Here is a 22,832-nt window from a genome sequence, read left to right on the forward strand (position 1 = left end):
GGTGGGAATGTTCGCTTAGGGGCTGTACAGGGCCAATAAACGGTTAGGAAAGAAAACAACACTACCTTGATGTTGAGGGCTCGGACCTCAATCTCAGAGGTGCACTTCCTGATGATGAAGGGGACTCCGTCTGGGCTGTTCTTGGCTGCCTGGGCGAAGTCGATGCCAAACAGATGCAGACGTCCCTGAAGCTTCTTGTGGCCACACTGGATGGCCAGCGTCTCCAGACACTTTTTGTGGCAGGCCAGTGAACACTGGGCATCGCAGGGGAGAAAGACGAGGATTTCAGTCAGTTTATATATTCGGTCCTGGGTAGTTAGGAGGCTCTCGATCCCAATCCCAATCCTCCCAAAGTCTAATTCTACTTCTACTACTGACTACTATGTCATCCCTGGGCAGAACCCCGCATTCACAGTCATACGATTATTGGAGAATCCCCCTGATGATCTGATCATAAATATGAATAATTTCCAAATTATTATAATGTTGCATACTATATTATTATAGGGTTTAAATGTGGTCGATAGGGTTTACATGCTTAAATGTGGTCGATAGGGTTTACATGTTTAAATGTGGTCGATAGTGTTTGAATGTGGTCGATAGTGTTTAAATGTGGTCGATAGTGTTTGAATGTGGTCGATAGTGTTTAAATGTGGTCGATAGTGTTTGAATGTGGTCGATAGTGTTTAATTATGGTCGATAGTGTTTAAATGTGGTCGATAGTGTTTGAATGTGGTCGATAGTGTTTAAATGTAGTCGATAGTGTTTGAATATGGTCGATAGGGTTTAAATGTGGTCGATAGGGTTTAAATGTGGTCGATAGGGTTTAAATGTGGTCGATAGTGTTTAAATGTGGTCGATAGGGTTTACATGTTTAAATGTGGTCGATAGGGTTTAAATGTGGTCGATAGGGTTTACATGCTTAAATGTGGTCGATAGGGTTTACATGTTTAAATGTGGTCGATAGGGTTTAAATGTGGTCGATAGGGTTTAAATGTGGTCGATAGGGTTTAAATGTGGTTGATAGGGTTTACATGTTTAAATGTGGTCGATAGGGTTTACATGTTTAAATTTGGTCGATAGTGTTTAAATATGGTCGATAGGATTTACATGTGGTCGAAAGGGTTTACATGTGGTCCATAGTAGTGTTAAATGTTCTTTTCCCTCTCTCTCCACCTCATCCCTCACTCTCCACCTCAAGCTGGTGTGTGGTGAGCGTTCTGGCGCCGATTGGCTGCCGTGCATCACCCAAATGGGTGCTACATACTGGTGGTGGTTAGTGAGGTCCCCCCCCCCCCCCCCCTTCACTGTAGGCGTCTTTGAGTGTCTAGAAAAGCGCTAAATAAATTCAATGAATTATTATTATTATTATTAGTCGTCACAGGCCGTCGGAATGTACCGGTCCTTCTGTGGGAAGGTGGTCCGGGCCACAGGTGTGTTTGTCTGAAGGGTGGGGTTTGAGGAAGGGGGGTGGGCAAGGGGCGGCGGTGGTGGTGGTGGTGGTGGTGGTGGTGGTGGTGGTGGTGGTGGTGGTGGTGGTGGAGGTTTCTGGTCTTCTGAACCAAACCCTACAGTGTACATGGCAACATCTGTCCTTGAAGAGATGAAGGAAATGACTCAGCGCTATATATGGTCATATGGTGAGGGAGAGAGTGTGGGAGAGCGAGGAGGTGGGGTTGGGGGACAGAAATATGAGTTCAGTAAAAGCAGTGGGTAACATATTGGATGGGGCAGACAGGAGATGAGTTCCAAGTACGGGAGGGAGCGAGAGTGAGTGAAAGTCACAGAAAGCGAACGATAAGTCCAGTGAAAGCAGTGGTGAGGATTGTATTGCTCGCCAGCATGTAAATATGTTTCAGCTGCATCCTGTTAAAATCCCCCTTCCTGACAAACCTCTGTCTCCATCCCCTCACTTCTCTACACACACACACACACACACACACACACACACACACACACACACACACACACACACACACACACACACACACACACACACACACACACACACACACACACACACACACGTGAGTGCATCAAACACAGGATTCACCTTCATTCTGTTCTCCTCCTCCTCCCCTCCAGACCTTGTTCTCCAACCTCAAACGGCCCTTCCTTAGAATCACAGCCCGAGTTCCGACGAAAGAAAAAACAACAGCCAGTGAATCAGCGATAGTCACTGTTTTGGAATTTCTGCCTGATCCCTCAGATCGTTCTGTTAAACGGAAAGTATTGGCTCCACTGCCAGACGGCCTAAAATAATATAGGAAATTAAGAAAGACTTAAAACTATACTGTACGATGCGAGAGAGCTAGCATGATTTGAAATTAGCTTATCTTCGGAGTTCCGTTTAACTCCTCCCCCACCCTTCAGGACTCCCTGCCCCCACCCCTCGACACAGAGCCGTGCACGAGCGCTAATGCTGCTTACGGCTTACTTCAACGGCAACCATTGCGTCACTTTTCAGGCCATTCGACTCCCTCAGCTGTCGCCATCGCTGAAAAGCGAATCCAATATTTATTCTCGTTTTTCCTCGAGCATTCTCCAACTTTTTTTTTGTTGCTGCCTTTTCATTTTCTGTCTTTCTTTTTCTTGCCTTTTTAAAAGGATGAACCGGGGCAAGTAACGGTGGCAGTGGTAACTTCTGTTTTTTTTCTTCCATCGTGTTAAGGTTGTAGGCTCACTAGGTCTAGTCCACTGTCATGAAATGAACTACTATGACAACAACGCTTTCTTTGCCCTCCGTGAACGCGCTCAGGCCGGCTCAGGCTCGTACACAGAGGGGAGAGAACGCGCAGGCTTGTGATTGGTTCTTTAGATTCGGGCACAGTGTCTCCGATTGGTAAGCATTTTAACAGGTTTATAGCAGATACAGAATTCGTTATTTTTTCGCTTCTTTTTCATTGCCCATAAGTTATTTATTGCTGTCAGGATGTAAAAAACAATTTCAACAACATATTAAAAAGTGCATATCACTGGATCCCGTACAATATGCCTTTAATTAAGACACAGACAAGGCACTTGACATCTGGATCCGATCTGACTCGAAGAACTAAGACTCAAAGCAGACGTGGTCTCAATTGACCAGAAAAGGACATTCTCCGTAGCTCCACAGCACCTTAATGAATCCCAGATTAATCCCAGATCCCCAGATGTTTCCAGATGTTTCCATCCCCCTGCAAATGCAGAGGGATGGAAACATAGCTCAGAGGTGAGAAAACGCTAATTCTATGGAGCCGATGCGACTTGAAGTGTGGCGGAGCCGTGGAGGCAAGGACGCGCTGTCTGATACACTTTCTGCATAATTCTGGTTTAAAAGCGTATTAATTCAGACAGACTCAAAACGATGCATAAGAAAGAGAAACGCCTAAACCCACAGCCGGGATTATCAGAACGTCAGCCTCCCGGGGTGTTTTTGGTCTCTCTTTGGATGGATGGGGGGATGCAAGTGTGTCTTTGTTTCTGTGTGTATGTGTGTGTTTCTGTATGTGTGTGTGTGTGTGTGTGTGTGTTAGTGTGTGTGTGTGTCTGACTGTGCATTTGTCTGTGTGTGTTTGTCCGTGTGTGTGTGTTTGACTGTATTTATGTTTGTCTGTCTGTGTGTGTGTGTGTGTGTGTGTGTGTGTGTGTGTGTGTGTGTGTGTGTGTGTGTGTGTGTGTGTGTGTGTGTGTGTGTGTGTGTGTGTGTGTGTATGAGCGTGTGTGTGTGTGTGTATGAGCGTGTGTCTGTGTCTGTGTCTATCTGTGTGTCTGTGTAGGCGCTGTGTGTGTGTGTGTGTGTGTGTGTGTGTGTGTGTGTGTGTGTGTGTGTGTGTGTGTGTGTGTGTGTGTGTGTGTGTGTGTGTGTGTGTGTGTGTGTGTGTAGGCACTGTGATGTTCCCAGTGGGTCGGGCCCTGTTTAAGGCAGGAAGTGGCTGCGCTGCGGCCATACGGCTGGAACCTCCCCTCAGATCTTCACAGGCACCGTCAGATCAGAGCATGGCCGCCACGTCGCCCCCTGGCTCCCATCTCCCCCCCCCCCCCGCGCCACTGAGTTCAGACTCCTCTGACTACCCCCCCACGGGGAGGCTGCCCTAGAGACGGCTGATAGGAGGAGACAGAGAGAGCGAGAGGGAGGAACCCAGTGTTGAGTGTAAACCCTGGTCGCCCTTTATTCACTTGGAAAGGCTTTGAGGGGGCCAGGCTGTGGAGAGGGGCCCTTATACACCTGTTGTTGGGGAGCAGGGGCCAACACTCAGGGCATGTTCTCTCCGTCATCCTGGTTTCCTCCTCTCTCCTCCTCCTCCTCCTCCTCCTCCGCCGCCGCCTCCTCCTCCTCCTCCTCCTCCTCCTCCTCCTCCTCCTCCGCCGCCGCCTCCTCCTCCTCCTCCTCCTCCTCCTCCTCCGCCTCCTCCTCCTCCTCCTCCTCCCTGCCAAACCTCTGTCTCCTTCCCCCCACTACTCTTGAGGAGTTGATCAAACAATTTGTGTGGATTCCCCTTCCTCTATAAGGCTATATGGGGCTTGTACAGCAGAATGCATCATGGGATGTTTATTTGGCGATGCTGAGAGCCGTACTGAGAGGACTCAAGAGAGCTGCAATCCTAGCTGTAAAATCCTAAATCGACGTAAATTGATTTAGGATTTCAATTTACCGCCGTCACCTCTGCCAATTACACCGTGTTCTGCCACGTCTTGCTTGAGAAATGCTTGGGCGGTTTTGAACATAACAATGTCTCCCCGTAATGACGATTAATTACTGCACAATGACCAAAAAAATCATTACTAGCAACAAGTTTTGATTTCAATCTAATTCTTCGCTCAATGCCTCTGGCAGGTTTGTCTGATTGAAATAGAATTTTCCACATCATATAATTTGTTAAACAAGCTGGCAGGGAACAATTGTGTACGTGCAGAAAATGCAAGCGACTGAAGACAGATGATAGCAGGCTAGTAACCATACATAAACACAAAGTAACTCAAACGCTGTCACCAACGTTATTTGAGGATACTTTTAGCTTCCTCTTTAGCCACGTGTTACAACAGTTAACTCATGTTGACGGGCGTTACACACCTTTTTTAACAAATAACACGTTTCTTGTTGTGCAAGACAAATGACATTGACATTAGACATACTCAGATGCGACTATTTTCCATTCTAAGGTCCAGGAGTGATGCATGTGGTGGGCGGGACTTAGCCTCTCTAAGCATGTTGGGCTAAACAGGATGCGCAACTCTGAGAGGGTTGAGGATTGAGCAATGTTGCGGTGATATTTCCGATGCAAGGTTTTTAATGGTCTCGATTAGCATGTGACAAACCGTGGACACGGACGTTGTTCAAAAACTGTATGCGAACAACGAGTTTAGATAATAGATAGCTAAGCAACAAAAGCCTTCACCGCTTCAAGGGTCACCCTGTTTACGTGTCTAGGAATGATCCACAAGGATTGTAATGATTGTGTATAAAGCGTGCATCTAATTACCAGAAACTTCTTGGCCTAACCTTATTGTGTCAGGATGAATAGGGGCATGAGAGCTTACTTTTATTCATGTGAATTAACATCGTATGCTAATCCTAGCCTTGACTTAACTGCTACACTGGCTATCTGCATAATGGTGCTAGGCTACATCCTGTTGTAATAAAACTAAGAGGAAGTGTTTTGCACGTGTGTGTGTGTGTGTGTGTCTGTCTGTGTGTGTGTGTGTTTGCGTGGGTATGTTTGTGTGTGGTTATGATGGCTCAGTGCTTCTGTGTGTGTGTCTGTTCGTTTATGTGTGTGTCTGTATCTCTAAACGCATGTGTGTGTGTGTGTGTGCGTATTATTGTGTGTGTGCATGTGCACGTGTGTGTGTGGCACTGGGTGTTTGTGTTACTCAGTGCATGTGTGTGTGTCACGGTGCAGCTTAACTCTCCTTAGTCTAGAAACTGTCTTTCATTACCATGCTCAGGATGACTGCCTTGCTATTCTACGGCGGGCGTGCTTTGCATTGAACACACTTTCTCCCGAAGACAATCCTTTATGTTTTGGATTCCCTAAAATCTCTTTCCCCTGCCTGCTGTCAGAGCCAAGCTCATTGCCGCGCTGTATCTAATTAGCGTCAACACAGAGGGCCAGTGACAATCCATTGCATGGCCAAAAAATACACACAAAAAAAGAAAAGTTGAATAGGTCATTTCACGGATGAGCACAGAGAAAGGCTGATGTGCACACAGGCCCAAGGGGACAGTAATCCCTGTGGCCCGCGGGAATGAGGTAATGCCAAACGTGATAAATCACGACATTCGCCAGCTCCCGAGATGAGGTTTTACGACAGAATCGGTAATGGGATGCAGCCATTCATCAAAGTGGGAGGGCTGTACGTTTGCGTTAAAACTAAGTTCTGCTGGGGGTGAGTCATGTGTTGGCCACGGGGCCGTTTCAGAAGGCCCTGGGGGTGGGGGGGGTCTCTTGGTGTTCTCGTTTGGATTTTAATGAGCCCAACCTGCTATAGGCACACGGTAAAGGGGGAAAAGTGCTTACCTCATCGTGACTGCTTGGTCGTTCCTGATTGGTCCGTAACGCTGGGGGGCGGGCTGATGAGGTCGGACATATTTTCCCTTTATTAGTCTGATGTGAGGACCTGTGTGTCCACATCGTAGGGAGAAGTCGGTACGAACTCCCCAGAGGAACGAGGGGTTTTCACAAAGAAGGCAGTGGCTAACAGACACGCACACAGACTCACGCGCACACACACACAACCACATGCACATGCAAGTACCCACACACACACACACACACACACACACACACACACACACACACACACACACACACACACACACACACACACACACACACACACACACACACACACACACACACACACATTCAAGTACACACAAAAACACACATCAAACACATTCAAAACATTCACACCCCCCAACAATGTCCGTCATGACAGAAAGTACCTAACAACTCTGGGAAATGCCGGTCTATTGTTGGCCCGTATGCTGTGTGCTGTCATGTACAACTTGCACTGACTCATGCATACCAAGCAACCCTACAGCGCTACTGGTATCATGGCATTCGCGCTGTACTCCTACAGTCCTAGCCCCTCTGATATAGATTGTATGCCTAATAATAATAAAATAGCAATACATTTTATCTTTGCCGCCTTTCAAGTCACCCAAGGTCACCTCACATAGAGTGAAAAGCATAAAATAACAACAACAAAGCATAAAATAACAGCATCAAACATTATTAAAACCAAACATCGATTGACCAGTCATAGTGAGTATGTAGAGGTGGGCTTTGAGTTTGGATTTGAACGTTCTGATGGAATCTGACTGTCTTATGTGTGGGGGGAGGTTCCATAGTCTGGGTGCCGGGCGCTTGAAGGCTCGGGCCTACGTCAAGTCATTCTGGAGGAGAAACGTCCGCTTAAAGGCTGTGGATGTTTGTTGTTCCTTCTGCCCCGCGGAGGACAAAAAAACTAGGTCCCAGACATGCACATTTAGTTTCCTCCCAAGCGCACTGATGGGGAGGCTTTGAGGGCTTTTCTTGTGTATTGGACAATGGTTGTTCTTTTTGCTAATCATAGTAGCATAACATTTCTGCCCGAGTGAGTAAAATACTAGATTAGCCTGCGGTGGCCTTAAATTAGATGGCACTCTTGGGCTGGCTGCTACCAGTCCCCCCCCTAGCCTCCCCAAGCCCCCCCCTCCCACCCTACTTATTAACTATTCAACATGGACTTCTGATCCCGGAGGGTGTTGACATTAAACCCTTTTTTTACTACCAAGGCAAAGCAGTTTATGATATTTAGAAGGTATTTGCACACACAGGCCCCACCCCTCCCTCCCTCCCAAACCCCCCCAGCCTCCAGTTCCTTGAAAAAGCCAAATTTTTACTTCCAGAGAGTAATCATTGGTTGTTTTTCTAATCTCGCCTACAGTGCCCACGCAAAAGTGCGACAACATTAGCCAAAGAGCTAATCGCACCGCGCCACTGCCTCGTGCCCATTATCACTAATAAAGGAAACATAAATACTTCAACCACCAAAGAGAGCGGGGACTGACACCGCCCCCCCCCACTGCTGCTGCTGCTGCTGCTGCTTCTGCTGCTGCTGCTGTTGTTGTTTGTGCCACAAAACGTCAGTCGTACTTTCTCTCGGGCGGTGGGTCGTTTCAAGGCGTGCTTGTTACTAGGATGTTGTTGTTTTTTTCCCTCCATCCAGAGCCTTAGCCAATCCCTGTTTAGGGACACGGGCGATGGCTTGACCTTGGGGGCGGCCGGCTTCGTGCAGTGCAGGGGGGCATGCAGGGGCCTGGAACCGGCACGCTCGCGAGCACAAGCACAAGCCGAGGCAGAGCAGGCAGGGAAACAGCAGCCGCGGCAGTGCTGAGGTAGGCACAGGGAAATGTATGAATGACTGCGAGGAGAGGAGAGCGGGCGGCCAATCGCGCCGCCCGCTCAGAGTGTCGGCCAATCAGAGGGAGCCGCTTTTCTATTACCCAGTGTCTCTCTGACTTCTTCCTCTGACTGTTACCAGGTCACTGTGCCTGCCCGCGCCTCGGAATAATCTGTTTCATTGGGTCAGTGTGCCTCTCTTGACGCGCCTGACTGGCTGCCTCGGCATATGCGGTTGCTAGGGAGCTCAGCCAATCGGAGCGTGGCGGAAGCCTCCATGTGGTTTCTAGGCAGGATTCACGTGCCGAGGATGTTTTGGCGGGAGAGTGAGAGAGGGAGGGGCGTCGGGGAGGATGAAGTGGAGCATGTGATTGTGTGCTCGCGTGTGCGTGTGTGTGTGTGTGTGTTTGCCTTTGCCCTGTGTGATTGTGCATGTTTCTCTTAGCCGTGTGTGTTTGTTTGTTTGTCTATTTATGTATTATGTGTGTGTGCATGTGTGTCTTTTTTTATGTGTGTGTTTGTGTATTTGTGTGTATGTGTATATGCATGTGTGTTTATGTGTACATTTGTATGTTTGCGTGTGTGTGTGTGTGATATGAGTGTGTGTGTGTGTGTGTGCGTGGATGTGCATGTGTGTGTTTGTGAGTGTGTGTGTGAGTGTGCGTGTGTGTGTGATGTGAGTGTTCTGATGCAACAGAGAACTCTGTCTCTTGGGCGAGTAGGGGACCTTGTTATGGTTTCTCTCGCTCTCCCCCCCCTTCCATCGCCCTCTCTCTCTCTCTGCTCTATCTCTATCAACGCCCCCCCCCAGCCCATTCACTCTCTCTCTCTCTCCCTCTCCCTCTCCCTCCCCCTCTCCCTCTCTCTTTCTCCCTCTGTCTATCTCTCTCTCTCCCTCTCTCTCGCCCTCTCTCTCTCTCTCCCTCTCCCTCCCCCTCTCCCTCTCTCTTTCTCCCTCTCTCTATCTCTCTCTCTCCCTCTCTCTCGCCCTCTCTCTATCTCTCGCCCTCTCCCTCTCTCCCTCCCTCTCCCTCCCCCTCTCAATATCTCTCTCTCTCTCCCTCTCTCTCTCGCCCTCTCTCTATCTCTCTCCCTCTCTCTCTCCCTCTGTCTCTCTTGTCCTCACAGGAAACGAGAACCAATTGCGGCGCTGTTGCCATCGGAGCGGGGTGGTTTGTTTTCCCTTCACTTTCATCGCTGGCACCTCCCCGTCCACAGTTACCGTAGAAACAAGAGCAACTCCGACTCTATTTCCATCCGCGGCTCCCTCCGTCTCCTTCTCTCAATGATTTAGCGCCCGCTGTCTTTTTTTTAATCCGCCGCCACCGCGACTACCTACCAACACGCCTCGCAGCCAATCGAGTATTTAGAACGGCGCGCGTGTCATCGGCGTCGAGGCGGCGCCCGTATAAGAGAAGGAGGGACGTGGGGCGAGAGGAGGTCCGCCCGCCGCCACCGTGGACCGTGGACCGTGGCGCCGCCGCCACAGCCCGCCATGTTTTAAAGATAACGTTGTTAATGCCGTCTATGCTATGGTAAAGTGTTACAGACAAGACAAACAAGAACCCCCCCCCCCCCCGAACCTCCCTGGACCTCGGAAGAAAAAGCAAGGGGAAGCAAAAAAACACACGTGCACTAACCACTCCACCGCTTCTTTCTTTACCTTCGTGCCCTTTGGAATGCGCCCCTTCCGGGGTGCGTTCCAATAGCCGGCGTCCTCTCTGGAACATCCTATTATTGACACTTGAGTACACAGCTGGGGTTGACAAGCCAATGGACAGATTAGCAAGGCGCGTTAAATGACGGTTCCCTTGCGCTGCGACATGCAAGAGGGGGAGGCTACAGGTTTTGTTTTGAATTAACTGTGCGTGAAATTGATTGTACACAGAATACTTCCGAAATGCACACACACACACATCATGTAAGGACCTGACATGCAGGAGCGCACAAACACACACACACACACACACACACACACACCATGTAACGACTCGACATGCGACAGAACAAACACAACCACACACATACACACACACACGCACATATACATCTACTCACATTCAAGCGCAAACACATACACAGAAACATCATGGTACGAGTCAACATGCCAGAGCACAAACACAACCATATACATAGACAAACACACACACACACACACACACACATCTACTCACATTCAAGCGCACACATGCACACCTGCACACTTGCACACCCACACCTCTGAACACTGCTCATTGTAAGATGTCTGAACAGGTGTGTTAAATGTCATTGACCAATAGTCAGCGGTTTGGGGTTCCCATGATATATATACCCAGGTCTCTTCACGGATGATGACTATGTCAAATCCCTGACACACACTACGACACCACGCTCAGCGAATGCTTACGCACGCGTCCCAGGGCCATGTGGTGGCAGCGGATACGGCCCAACAATGCGCCGACAACAAACCATTAAACCACACCACCATACCTCTGGCCTGGCTCCCAATTAAAGAATGGGATTTCTCTGGCTGTCACCCGGGCTGTCTATGGACTCCCAGGAAGCCTGACACGCGGCTTGTTAAGGTTTACCGTCTCCGACTGCGGATTGATGCCGCGGGAGCTCATTTATTCAAACCTTAGCCTTGGCTTTACAGCTGCAAACCCATTGAGACCCATTTGAGAAGGAGGGGGGGAGGGTAAAGTGGGTGGATGGGGGTGGGGGGGGTAGCAAATCCATTTCCATACAGCACCTAATCCAAAAGCATGCCCGTTCCCCATTGTGCCGTTGTTATTGTTTTGGATTTTTCGCCGGGGTATTTTTTGTTTCTCTTTTGTTGTTTCTTATAACCGGCGTTACTGCGTTCACTTACGACGGCGTTGGATCAGTGTCAGGAAAGGAGAATGATGGAGAGTTATGAGGAATGGATCGCCTCAGGGTGGTTATGGGCTTCAAATGTGTTAACTTTGGATGAACCCAGGAGGGCCGTCCTGATTGGCTGAGGGAGTGGTGATCAGCAGCGGGAAAAGCTGACACCCACTGAAACGTATGCGGAGGGGAGGATTGAGATGGACAGGCGACTCCACTCACCATACGTTTCAATCGTGGAGGACTCTGCAATCTGTCACATGGAATCCCCATTTATTTGTGAGGACGAAACTCACGGACACGGACACGCACACACACAAACACACACCGTTCAGACAGAATCCGGTGAGTAATTAGACGGAACGACCATGAGATCGGGATGCTCTGGGAAATCCAGCAGACCAAAAGGGAAAAGTTGGTTGTCTCAAATGAGAAAAAATGCCACAAAAGTTAGACTGGCTCCTAGTTGATCAGTTAGAAGTGTACAACACATTCGGCTGTCTCCCTGTGTTGTGGCACGGGGCGAAGAAGGAAAATAACTAGCAGAAGAAAGAAAAATGAATGAGAGAGAATGTGTGCCGCCTTCTCCCTGACACTGGTGGAACTCTGAATCTGACTTGTTCTGAGTTCAATGCCAACATTAAAGGACGCTTTACACCTCTGTTTGACAAAACAGCTGAGTTCAAAGAACCCCACAGCCAACTAGAACCCTGTATGAGAGCGCACGATTCGGGACTTTCATGCCGTTAAGACATTGACTCTGCACTTTGTGAACTGTGCAGCTGACTTGAATAGTCGTCCCAAAAGGGGGACCCTTAATGTAATGGTAACCCCCTTTCTTCAATCAATTATATGGAATAGATTGAAGAAATTATACCTTATTGTAGTCAGTACCAGATAAGCAAATTACCAGATAGAAGTACTTTCTGGGAATATTCCAACCTCTTGCATACCCTCACACTCGTTAAAATGCCTTATCAATAATTTGTGTATTTTTCCGAGAAGGAAGAATGACTTAAAAAAATAATGAACTGGTTGTGGGCGGTTCGCTTTGTTTGTTTTCCCAAATGAGGCACATCTTCGACTCATTAATTTTGCACTAATCCCGTCCTCTAAAACATACCTCCAAACGCCTGACTCTCACACTGGAACACAGAGAGTTAGATGTTTGTAATCAGACCTATTAACAACACACTCGTTAACCGTTATTCCCAATACGGTGCGGCTGGGACTGGAGGAACTCAAAATAGCAGACCACGATAGGCGGGAATTATGATGTGTGTAGTACGCACACACATACACACACACACACGTACAGACAAACATAAACGTTCAAATGTGGTCATGAAAAAGGAGGGGGAGAGAGAGAGAGAGAGAGAGAGAGAGAGAGAGAGGGGGGGAGAGGGAGAGGGAGAGGGAGAGGGAGAGGGAGAGGGAGAGGGAGGGAGAGAGGGAGAGGGAGAATGAAAACGAAAACGAAAAACATCATCACCTGATTTTTTCTTCATACGAAAAACTTGGGTGGGGCCCGAGTGTGGGTGGGGGAGGGGGGAGTGTGTGTGTGTGGGGGGGGGGGGGGTTGGGGGGGGGGGGGGGGGGGAGTAACAGCCTCAACATCACAGATCTGTGGCTCTGGTCTCACGCGAACCCTCGTCATGAAAGCTGTTTGGAGAAATCGAGGTGAGAAGCTGAGGACATGGCCGCGATGTTCACACATCCCCTGCTACGTCCCCTGCTACGTCCCCTGCTACGTCCCCTGTCACATCCCGGCTACATCCCAAGCTACATCCCAAGCTACATCCCATGCTACATGCCCCGTCACATCCACAGCTATATGCCCAGCTACAAAACCAGCTACATCGTCAGTTACATCACAAGCTACGTCATCGGCTACGTCCACAGCTATGTCCTAGCTACATCCCCTGCTACGTCCCCCGCTACGTCATCAGCAACGTCATCAGCTACATCCCCCGCTACGTCCTAGCTACATCCCCTGCTACATCCCCCGCTACGTCCTAGCTACATCCCCTGCTACGTCCCCCGCTACGTCATCAGCTACATACACAGCTACATCCCCCGCTACGTCATCGGCTACATCCACAGCTACGTCCCAGCTACATCCCCTGCTACATCCCCCGCTACGTCATCGGCTACATCCACAGCTACGTCAGCTACATCCCCGGCTACGACCGTAGCTGGGGACATAGCTACATCAGTAGCTCCGTCCCCAGCTACATCCCCAGCTACGTCGCCAGCTACGTCGCCAGCTAGCTTTGTACCGAGCTACATCTTCAGCTACACCACATGCACTACAACCAGCACTCAGCAACATGTCTTCCTCTTTCTCTCTCCTACTGGGAAACTGAAAGAATGAGTCGCACGAGCATATGCACAAACACATGCACACAAACATGCACATACACACACACATACGTATGTGCACAAACCTATATGCACACGTACACACACATACTGTGTATACAGATGTATACACAAACACCCATTCACACACATACACAGATTAATACACAAACACACAAATGAACACACACACACAGACACACACACACACACACACACACATACATCCGCAGCCTGGATCTTCCCCACCGATGCAGTGTACTCTGCATCCTCGTCTCACATGCTAATGTGTTAAATTTAGTATGGGAGTTGTCCTACATAGTAATGCAATCATTCGCATTCGCCCTTCCCTCCACCACCCCCACTCCCCACCCGCATCCCTCACACGGGTCACCAGTCATGTGTTGATGTCAGTGGGTATTAACGCGATGGATAAGGAGGAGACCAGCTGAACGCGACGCACGTGTGTTCGTACTGTAATCACGCTATGATACAGAACTCAACTTCCTGTATGGGGTTAATGGAGTTCATCCTCAAACCGGAGGAATGGCATGCAGACATATTTGTTTTAATGGATAACGATAATGTTAATTAATAGGCAGCCAATTTGCAAAGCCTATGTAAAACATGTATTCACAAACCTCTTTTTTTAAATGTCTTTGCAGCCGTGCAAACGTACTTTTAGCAACGTGGTTGGTAGTCTAAATAGTGACAAAATCGTTAAAACGGCAAGTGATAAAGTGTCTATTTCTGTTTGGACACAATGTACTACTGTGAGAAGTATCTGGGCTCCATCCTTCTTTGCGTGGATACAACCGCTCTGTCTATCAGCGGCTCCCAATCAGCTGAGCTGGGCTGTGAAAAAAAGTCACATGTCAAAGCTGGGGTTTTTCTTTTTTTTCCTCCTCCACGTGTCCAGATACACGCAGTAGGAGGCGGGACCAAAACAAACCGTCTGATTGGCCTCTTCTTTTACAGAGGAGGACGGCCCCCTATTCTCAACGGCAACAGAGGATTTTAAGCCACTAAAAACACTGTGAATATCGCACACAAAAATAACGAAGGCATTTATCTCTCAGGATGTTTTTTAATCAAGTTATACCTCGAGTATCACTGAATAATGTAAAAGGGTAAACGGTTTCTACTTTATACAGTGATGTAAAATAACAAATAATTTGGAAACATTTAAATACAATTTAATAATACATTTTGAAAAATACCCCAGGTACTAAAACGTATAGTATGTGATAATACCACCTTTAGCCCCATTATCATACAATTAGGTATTAGGTTCGGTTGCGATTGCTCACTTTGCACGTCTTGCATAACTGCTATAAATAATTTCCTGGAGCTTCAAGGGTCTAGAATGTGGGCGGGGCTTTCAATACACATGGGCGTGGCCGACCGACATGTGGGCGGGGCCGACCCTACCCTGCCAGCTGAGGGGGAAAAGAAAATACGCCTGCCAGTGTAAAAGAACAGTTGTGTGAGAGACTATAGACGCTCATGGTTTGACGGATACCAGCACGCACGATTTCTTACATCTCAAAGAAGCCAAGGCAACTAGAAGTTGTCAACATACCACCGACCATAGCGGACTGCGCTTTCGCAAGCGGTAAGTGTACAAGCCCCGAAGAGAGTCTCAGTCAGATCGGGTCCCGGTGGTTGTTGTCATGGGCAGCGGGTGGTGGATCAGACATGCCCGGGCAAAGACTCTTCGCGGTACAGGGCTGATGGCGCAAGGCGGCGTTCTCAGCAGGGCTGATGCACCGGGCGATGACAACAATAACAACTCTCGATCGACACCCAACGAGGCTCTGGTCCTCGCGCCCTCGGGTCGGTTCACTTCGGGTTCCGTGGACGTTTTTATAGACGGTCCAACTGGTTTACCCGTTTCAGGGTTTGTGTGCTTTCTGGGCTGTTCGGGTACCGGAGAGCGGTTCCTCTCCGGTTCGAATCGTAGCTGTGGACCGCGTTGGTTGTTGATGTTTTACAGGCGTGTTATAGCAAGGAAAATTTCAGAAAGTTTAGATGATAAGAGCAGTTTGCGGATCCGTCACCTTTTGGTGCAAATGAGACTCGGTCGGAAGTGTTTATTTGACGGAACGTTTCACGATTTGATCGAATCAGTTTTTTGGTGGTGGCTCATGTTTGCCGTGTCACCGGGTAGTCTATGCAAACCCGAGATCTGAGCTTTGCACGTTGTTGTGGTTATAATAGTTGTTGTTTACATTTATTTACAATCCATGCTTGTCAAGTCAGGTGATGACGCATAATCACCTTCTATTGTGTTCGTTAGAAGGCTGATCGCTGGGGTTTTGTCCATGTGCTGGTGCTCCGACGTTGTAGTGTGGAGGCTGCAGGGAGAGTATTTGAGGACAGTCGATGATCCGGGGGGCAACGTGCTATTTATGAAGGGTCCCGTCTGCGCTCAATGGAAAACTCATTACACGAATCATATCGAAATATCGAACAAAAAATGTGAACAAAATACGCCTCCAACATCATGCACCAATAATATCGACCCAAACTACAGAATAATAAATGGTCGGCAAAAATTGACTTATTCGAAGAAAAAAATGCGCTAATTGGGTTAGTCTTTTCATGTTATTTTTTGATTTCTCGATTATAAAACATTTTCGGTCCATTCGACTTCACCGTACTGTGCGCCGAGTCCGCGTGCAAAGGGCCCGGTGTGGCGATAACGGCGGGCAGGGATTAGTTGGGTGACGGTGGTTGAGCCGTACCCGGCGTGCACAGATGGCGCGGTAGAGGGAGCCAACCCCCAAGCATGTCGATCCCCTGACCGCCTCTGCGGTGGCTGCCAGTTTCCCAACCCGGCTCCTACCCCCGGGCCACTGCGTGTTCGCTCGTGCGTGCGGGTTCGTCTGCGTGCGAGCGCGCATTATTGTCTATGTTTGTTTTTATGTGTCTCGACACTGCGGTATACCTCCATTGCCAGCTTTTCTACCGGCCGCCGGCTGTAATTGAAGACCGAGCGGGACACGCAACATAAAAGCACATTCACTTGTAAGTGTGCTTGCTCGTGGTTCGCTGGATGCAGCGTGTATCTGTGCATATCGATCAATTCAGTTTTGGGTGCAAAGTTCACTCCCTGCCCTATTTATTTATAGTTACTTTTATTTGAACAACCTGAATACGTATAGCAGTGCCGGGTCACCCACGCCCAATTCTGGAAAATGTGTATTGATTGTTAATTATTAATGATATATCAATATGAAATATATATAGTCCATAGGAATATGATATGACTCCCTGACGCTATCACCTTCAGTCTCCGGTACCCGACCATGGGTCAAGTGAGGAAGACCGCAAGGGTTGAATATTTGAGGTTGAAAGCTCATGAAGAGTTGTTGTCTTTTTCTTCTTCAGTGCTTTCTCTGCGGTCAACAATGTACAACGCTTGATAGAGTCCGTAGGGAAAACCTTGCTGTCATAAAGTCAGACGTCTGTAGTTAAAACCTTGCTTTCATCAAGTCAGACGTCTGTAGTGAAAACCTTGCTGTCATCAAGTCAGACGTCTGTAGTGAAAACCTTCCTGTCATCAAGTCAGAGTCTGTATTGAAAACCTAGCTGTCATCAAGTACTTGTTTACATAAGTTGAATATGCGTGGACCGCAGACTTTATCTATAAGATGCATGTATCGTGATTAGGAGAGAGGGAGTTGAGCGAGAATCAGGAGTTCAGGTTCCCGGTTGAGTTGTTTTGCAGAATAGCACACTTAAAAACACTGATGGAAGGAGGGAAGGAGTGACTCGTTTTGATCTCACGGTTCGTTACACCGGGCTGGCAAACTGACTGTGTTTGATGTTGAGGTGAATCAGAGGAGCCTCTTTGGGGGTGGAGAATGCAGTGGTGGTTTTCATGGGGGTGGAGGTGGTGGAGGAGAAAGTTGGTGTTGTGGTTCAATCAATTAAATTGTATTTGTATAGCCCTTAATCACCATTACAGTCTTAACAGGCCACATTTTTATAGTGGTGGAGGAGGTGAAGAAGGTGGGGTGGAGGCAGAGAAGGTGGTGCTGGTTGGGATGGCTGTGGTGGTTGTTGTTGTGATGGGGGGTTTGATGGCTCCTGGCTCTCTCTCACACGTTTCTGCCTCAGCGGGGGGGGGGGGCAGCGCCCCCAGCCAGCGGGAAGGAGGGTGACGGATCGTGGCGCCCAACAGGGAGGGTGGCATGCCTTGAAATTCCGTGACATTGTTTGGCGACGGTGGTGGTGTTGGTGGAGGAGATGGAGATGGTGGAGGAGGGGGTGGAGGTGTTCTTATCACAGGGTTTGTTATGTTACTAAAATAGCTTGTCTAGCTTATGTCCCGAGGCATGTATTCATTAATCGTAACCTTTCTAAAGTTTGCACTCAATCTATTTTTCTGTATATTCGCTGTTGTCTATGAATTCTGGCCAGGTGTTGAATCCTGGGCATTGTGTTAAATCTGTAAGAGGTGGTGGCTGATATTGAAACCAAACAACCCGTACCCCGGACTCGTATCTTTGACGGTTAGGGCCCGGCTGACCGCAGACGTCTTGTTGACTCAAACCAAACAAGGCGCTCAGACGCCGGGTGGAGATCGACTTTGGTACGGGTCTCGGGCGTGTCTCGGGGAGGGTTTACCTGGCGAGGAGCCAAGGCTTACGCTAACTTGCACGGGAGCACTAAAACCACACACACGCTGGCAAACACACAGTTGTTTCCAAGGGAAACTCATGATCTTTTTTTGTGTTTGTGTCTGTGTGTGTGTGCGGGCTTGTGTGCGCATGTGTGTGTGTGCGCATGCGTGCGTGTGCGTTCGTGCTTGTGTGTCTGCATGTCTGTCTGTTTGTGTCTGTGTGTGTGTGTGTGTGTGTGTGTGTGCGTGCTGTTGTGTGTGTGTGTGGCTTGGCCTCCTCAGGTGTACGACCGCTGTGGCGTCGTATGGACGATGAGGAGGAGGACATGTCGTCGCAGCCTATCACCTCTCCGCACTGGGGAGCCCTGCCCAATGGGAACTTCAAGACGGACGGGACGGACGAGGCGTCCGCACAGCACCCACCTTACGCCCCCGCGCCCTCTCTGCCCCGCCGTGGGGACGCACCCCTGGGCCTCGAACACAACGCTCAGCCCTGTGGCGGCTCACAGCCTCTTGCACTCTCACACGGTAAGGGCTCGAGGGAGGGAGAGAGAGAGAGAGAGAGAGAGAGAGAGAGAGAGAGAGAGAGAGAGAGAGAGAGAGAGAGAGAGAGAGAGAGAGAGAGAGAGAGAGAGAGAGAGAGAGAGAGAGAGAGAGAGGAAGAGCTAGAGAGATGAGAGAGCAGGAGAGAGAGAGAGAGGAACTTATTTTTGGGGTAAGGGAAACCGAAAAACGAAAAAAAAAACGAGTGAGGAACGGCACACAGGGCTGAGCGTGCGAGCGAGCGGAAACTTTTTGGGGTAAGGGAAACCGAAAACGAAACCGAAAACGTGAAAGGAACGGCACACAGGGCTGACACAGCACGAGAGCGGTTGACAAACAGAGAAGGAGTGTGTCCGAAGTCCTTCCTAGGTGCGAGTCCCACCGGCTCACCGTGGGCCCTCAAAGCATGTGCTTCTGAAGCCATAGAATGCCGAGGGGGGAGAACAAAGATAAAACTATTATCAACACCAGCGTCCTTATCGACCACCAAACCCTCTTTATGAGTGTGCAGCGCGGCCTCCACCTCAACAACGCAGGCTGACGTCCTTTAAAACCCAACGAGAGCTGCCCAAGGGGGGAGAAATTGACTTATAGGATGAAAAACAGGCCTTTATAGCCGTGTTTAATACCATATAGTCTTTTAGGGGAGGCGTCTGTCCAAAGTGACCCCTTTTTTCTGTTTCTAGATTTTCTAGATATGTTACTAAGGAGCTTGTAATGGTTGGTATGTAAAGGGTTAGAGGCATCTTCATCACGGAAGCCTGCATGTGGACTCCGGACTTCAGGGTCCGTGCCCAGAATGTTTTGGCCAGGAGTCCCAAAACCACTGCCTGCTATCCTCCACTATCTTTTGGTCAACACATTTGTTATTGTGAAAGTGCGTCTTATTTTTGGTAGAGCTGACGCACACACCTAGTCAATCATTTTTCTTCTTTGAATGCATCAATTGGATTCGCATTTCTGGGACCCTTAATCCAATCAGTGTGTCACGGCTCCTGCGTAATCGAATTGGAGCCCTTAAGTAAGGGGACGTTTGTTGATGCCAGTGGAGAGATAGACATTGTCCCGGTTCACCCGAGTCAGCCACACTGCCCGTCCGTTTTAACCCCTGCAGTACCTAACCTAACAGTGGGGCCTCACTCAAACCATGCATGTTCACTGATGAACACACGTCTCCCCCCTTGGGCAGCTCTCGTTGGGTTTTAAAGGACGTCAGCCTGCGTTGTTGAGGTGGAGGAACAGGCCATGCTGTACACTCATAAAGAGGGTTTGGTGGTCGATAAGGACGCTGGTGTTGATAATAGTTATCTTTGTTCTCCCCCTCGTCATTCTATGGCTTCAGAAGCACATGCTTTGAGGCCCCACGGCTGAGCCGTGGGACTCGCACCTAGGAAGGACTCTGGGACACTCCTTCTCTGTTTGTCAACCGCTCTCGTGCTGTGTCAGCCCCCCCCCCCCCCTTCGTGCCGTCGTATTTTTCATTTTCGGTCTCGTTTTCAGTTCTCTTTCAGTGCTCACAGTTCTCATTCTCTCTCTCTCTCTCTCTCTCTCTCTCTCTCTCTCTCTCTCTCTCTCTCTCTCTCTCTCTCTCTCTCACTCTCACTCTCACTCTCACTCTCTCACTCTCGTTTCCACGTCATGTATTTACCGCGTGTCTGAGGGAACCTGTTAGGGTGGCACGGTGACAGGCTCGTCCACCGCGTGTTTGGTGATAAAGTAACAAATGTGTGGAGGTCACAATACCGGAAAAACAGGAACGCTTATGAAATGAGATGACCGGGGTGTCAGGGATTTTCCGCTATGGCCTCTCATTTTCTAGAAGCATCGTAAAATGTCTGTGTTTTGACTCTCTGGTAACAAGCCCGGTAGCCTGGGTACTTTTTCTTACAAAACACAAAATACTTAGACAGAATACAGTCGAAGAACGTGTGTGCGTGTGTGAGTGCGTGCGTGCGTGCGTGTGTGTGTGTGCGTGTGTGTGTGTGTGTGTGTGTGTGTGTTGAGAAGGAAGTAGAAGGGAGGTGCCTGCAGTGTCTGTGCAGCTGGGAATCGGGGGGGTGTGCACCCAGAACCTCATGGGCAGGACCTCAAGCGCCGCCACCACCACCCACCACTCCAGCCCTGCAACCCGTTCCAACCTGTTGTTCCCTCTTCGGCCGTGTCCCACGCAGGAAACCGCTCCAGTCCCGTCGCCTCCTCACCCGCTCCTCACCCCATGGACGACCGGGGGGAGCGGCCCGCCCGCCTGGACGAGGGGGGGGACCCCCGGGAGCGGCAGGACCCCCGGGAGCGGCAGGAGCAGGACGAAGAGGGCGGAGGCGAGGGGAATCGCGGCTCGTTGGCGCGTGCGGCGGTGAGCGTTGAGGTGGAGATCGGGCGCAAACTGCGGCAGATAGGGGACAAGTTCAACCAAGACCACACTGAGCTGGTGAGTCTCCCCGATCCTTGGGTCACAGGCTGTACGCGTTAAGACAACGAGCAAATCACTGCAGATAAAGATTAAATGTTGAGGTCGATTCATGGCTGTGTCAAAGTTATACAATTTTATCAAATTACATATTTCTTATCGAACAAATCTGCAATCATTTGAACGATTTTATTTGTAATCATAAACCTTAATATCTGCATCGAAGAGCTGCATTTCGCCTCACAAAGCCGATGTTATCGTTGCGGCCCAGGTTCTGTGTTTGTGCGTGTGTGTGCAACGCTTGTGTTTGTTTGTATTTGTCCGTGAGGTATTTTTGTGGTGCCTGCAGCTATTGTTTGTGCCCAGTGTTTAACCATGTCTGCGTCGACTGAACACTGACGCAGCAATTAGGACAAAGGGGCCCAGTACATCTCCGTAGCTCGTCAACGTGATAACCCGCATTCAGTTGAAGTGTCACCTATTATTGGGTGACATGAACCCGACCGCGCCATACCTAATGTAGCATCACTGAAAAAGATAGACAATTACAATTCGATTCTAAACAAAGTCAAAGAAACAAGCGCTCGCAGCTATCTATCTCGACTCTGGCAAAGCCCTTGCCCAAGGAGGAGGGTCTTTGATGGCCCTGCTGAAATAGTTAGGGGCGGCGCTATAAGTGGAGCAGAGAGCCGCTGAGCTGCCAGGCCCTTGATGCTCGAGAAAAATGTAATTCCCCATCCTCAGCTGTTTTAGGGAGATATGGGTCCAGGTGTATCATGGGTAACGGAGAGCAAATTAAATGCCTTATTTTTTCTTTCCATTTAAAAAGACAGGGATGTAAAACAGGACGTTATTCAACATTGTCGCTGTTCGAGGGTCGGCCATCCTGGTTCTATCAAGGCCAGAGCAGAACGGTTCCTATCGGAGCACGGTCGCGACAGAGGAAGGGGAGCCGGGGTCGTACCAGGGCAGGGTGCTCAAGTAGAAGCTGCTCATAATCCGCTGTGATGGGCCCTGAAGGGCCTTGGCATGGGAGTGCCGACATCATTTATATTTGATGTAATCCCCAGTGGAGACCATCACACGGCACGCAGCTCATCCCATTACAGTAAAACAAATCGAGGGTCAAAGTGAAAATCCAATCTATTTTATCGGTTGTTGTTGTCCAATGAATCAATGGGTCGGATTTGAAATCGTCGTTTTACTCAGGAGTCAAGTGATATTGAATTGAATGTACTTTCGTATCGTTTCAGGAAAGCAACTATTTGTATGTTTTTCTCAGTTTCAAGTTGGTATGTTTTTCGACAGCCTGTCCGACAAAACCATTGAATTTAAGACTTTTAATTAAATAATCTATAACTTGGGGATCTTGTAATTTGTCATGTTGACCGGACACTTTATAGACTTAAAGAAACGATTAATCCACTCATCTCCACCTCTTAATCTCCCCGTATCATGAGTGTTTACGAACAGTGAACGCTTATTTTTCCGGTCGTCTGCGGGGCCGTGAGTCATCACCTTGTTTACACTAAGGGGACGCGTGTCAACTGAGTAATTTCCGAGCAACAAGCCACTCACCTGTAAACGCTCCTCCAATCACCCATATCTGTTCCTCTTATCAGGACCGGTGTCTCTGTTGGTGTACGTGTGTGTGTGTATTTTTTGGGGGGGAGGG

At 49.0% G+C, this 22,832-nt stretch overlaps 1 protein-coding gene across 1 annotated transcript in view; it reads left to right on the plus strand.

Annotated features, from left to right (window-relative positions):
* Positions 1-22,832, plus strand: part of bmf2 (BCL2 modifying factor 2) — a 44,629-nt gene that overhangs the window by 18,244 nt on the left and 3,553 nt on the right. The window contains exons 3-4 of the mRNA XM_056581869.1: positions 18,490-18,735; positions 20,922-21,178. Of these exons, the coding sequence (XP_056437844.1) occupies positions 18,490-18,735; positions 20,922-21,178 (503 nt within the window). The remainder of the gene's footprint in view (positions 1-18,489; positions 18,736-20,921; positions 21,179-22,832) is intronic.

Source organism: Gadus chalcogrammus, chromosome 21 (genome assembly GCF_026213295.1).
Source record: "Gadus chalcogrammus isolate NIFS_2021 chromosome 21, NIFS_Gcha_1.0, whole genome shotgun sequence".
NCBI classification, from domain to species: domain Eukaryota; kingdom Metazoa; phylum Chordata; class Actinopteri; order Gadiformes; family Gadidae; genus Gadus; species Gadus chalcogrammus.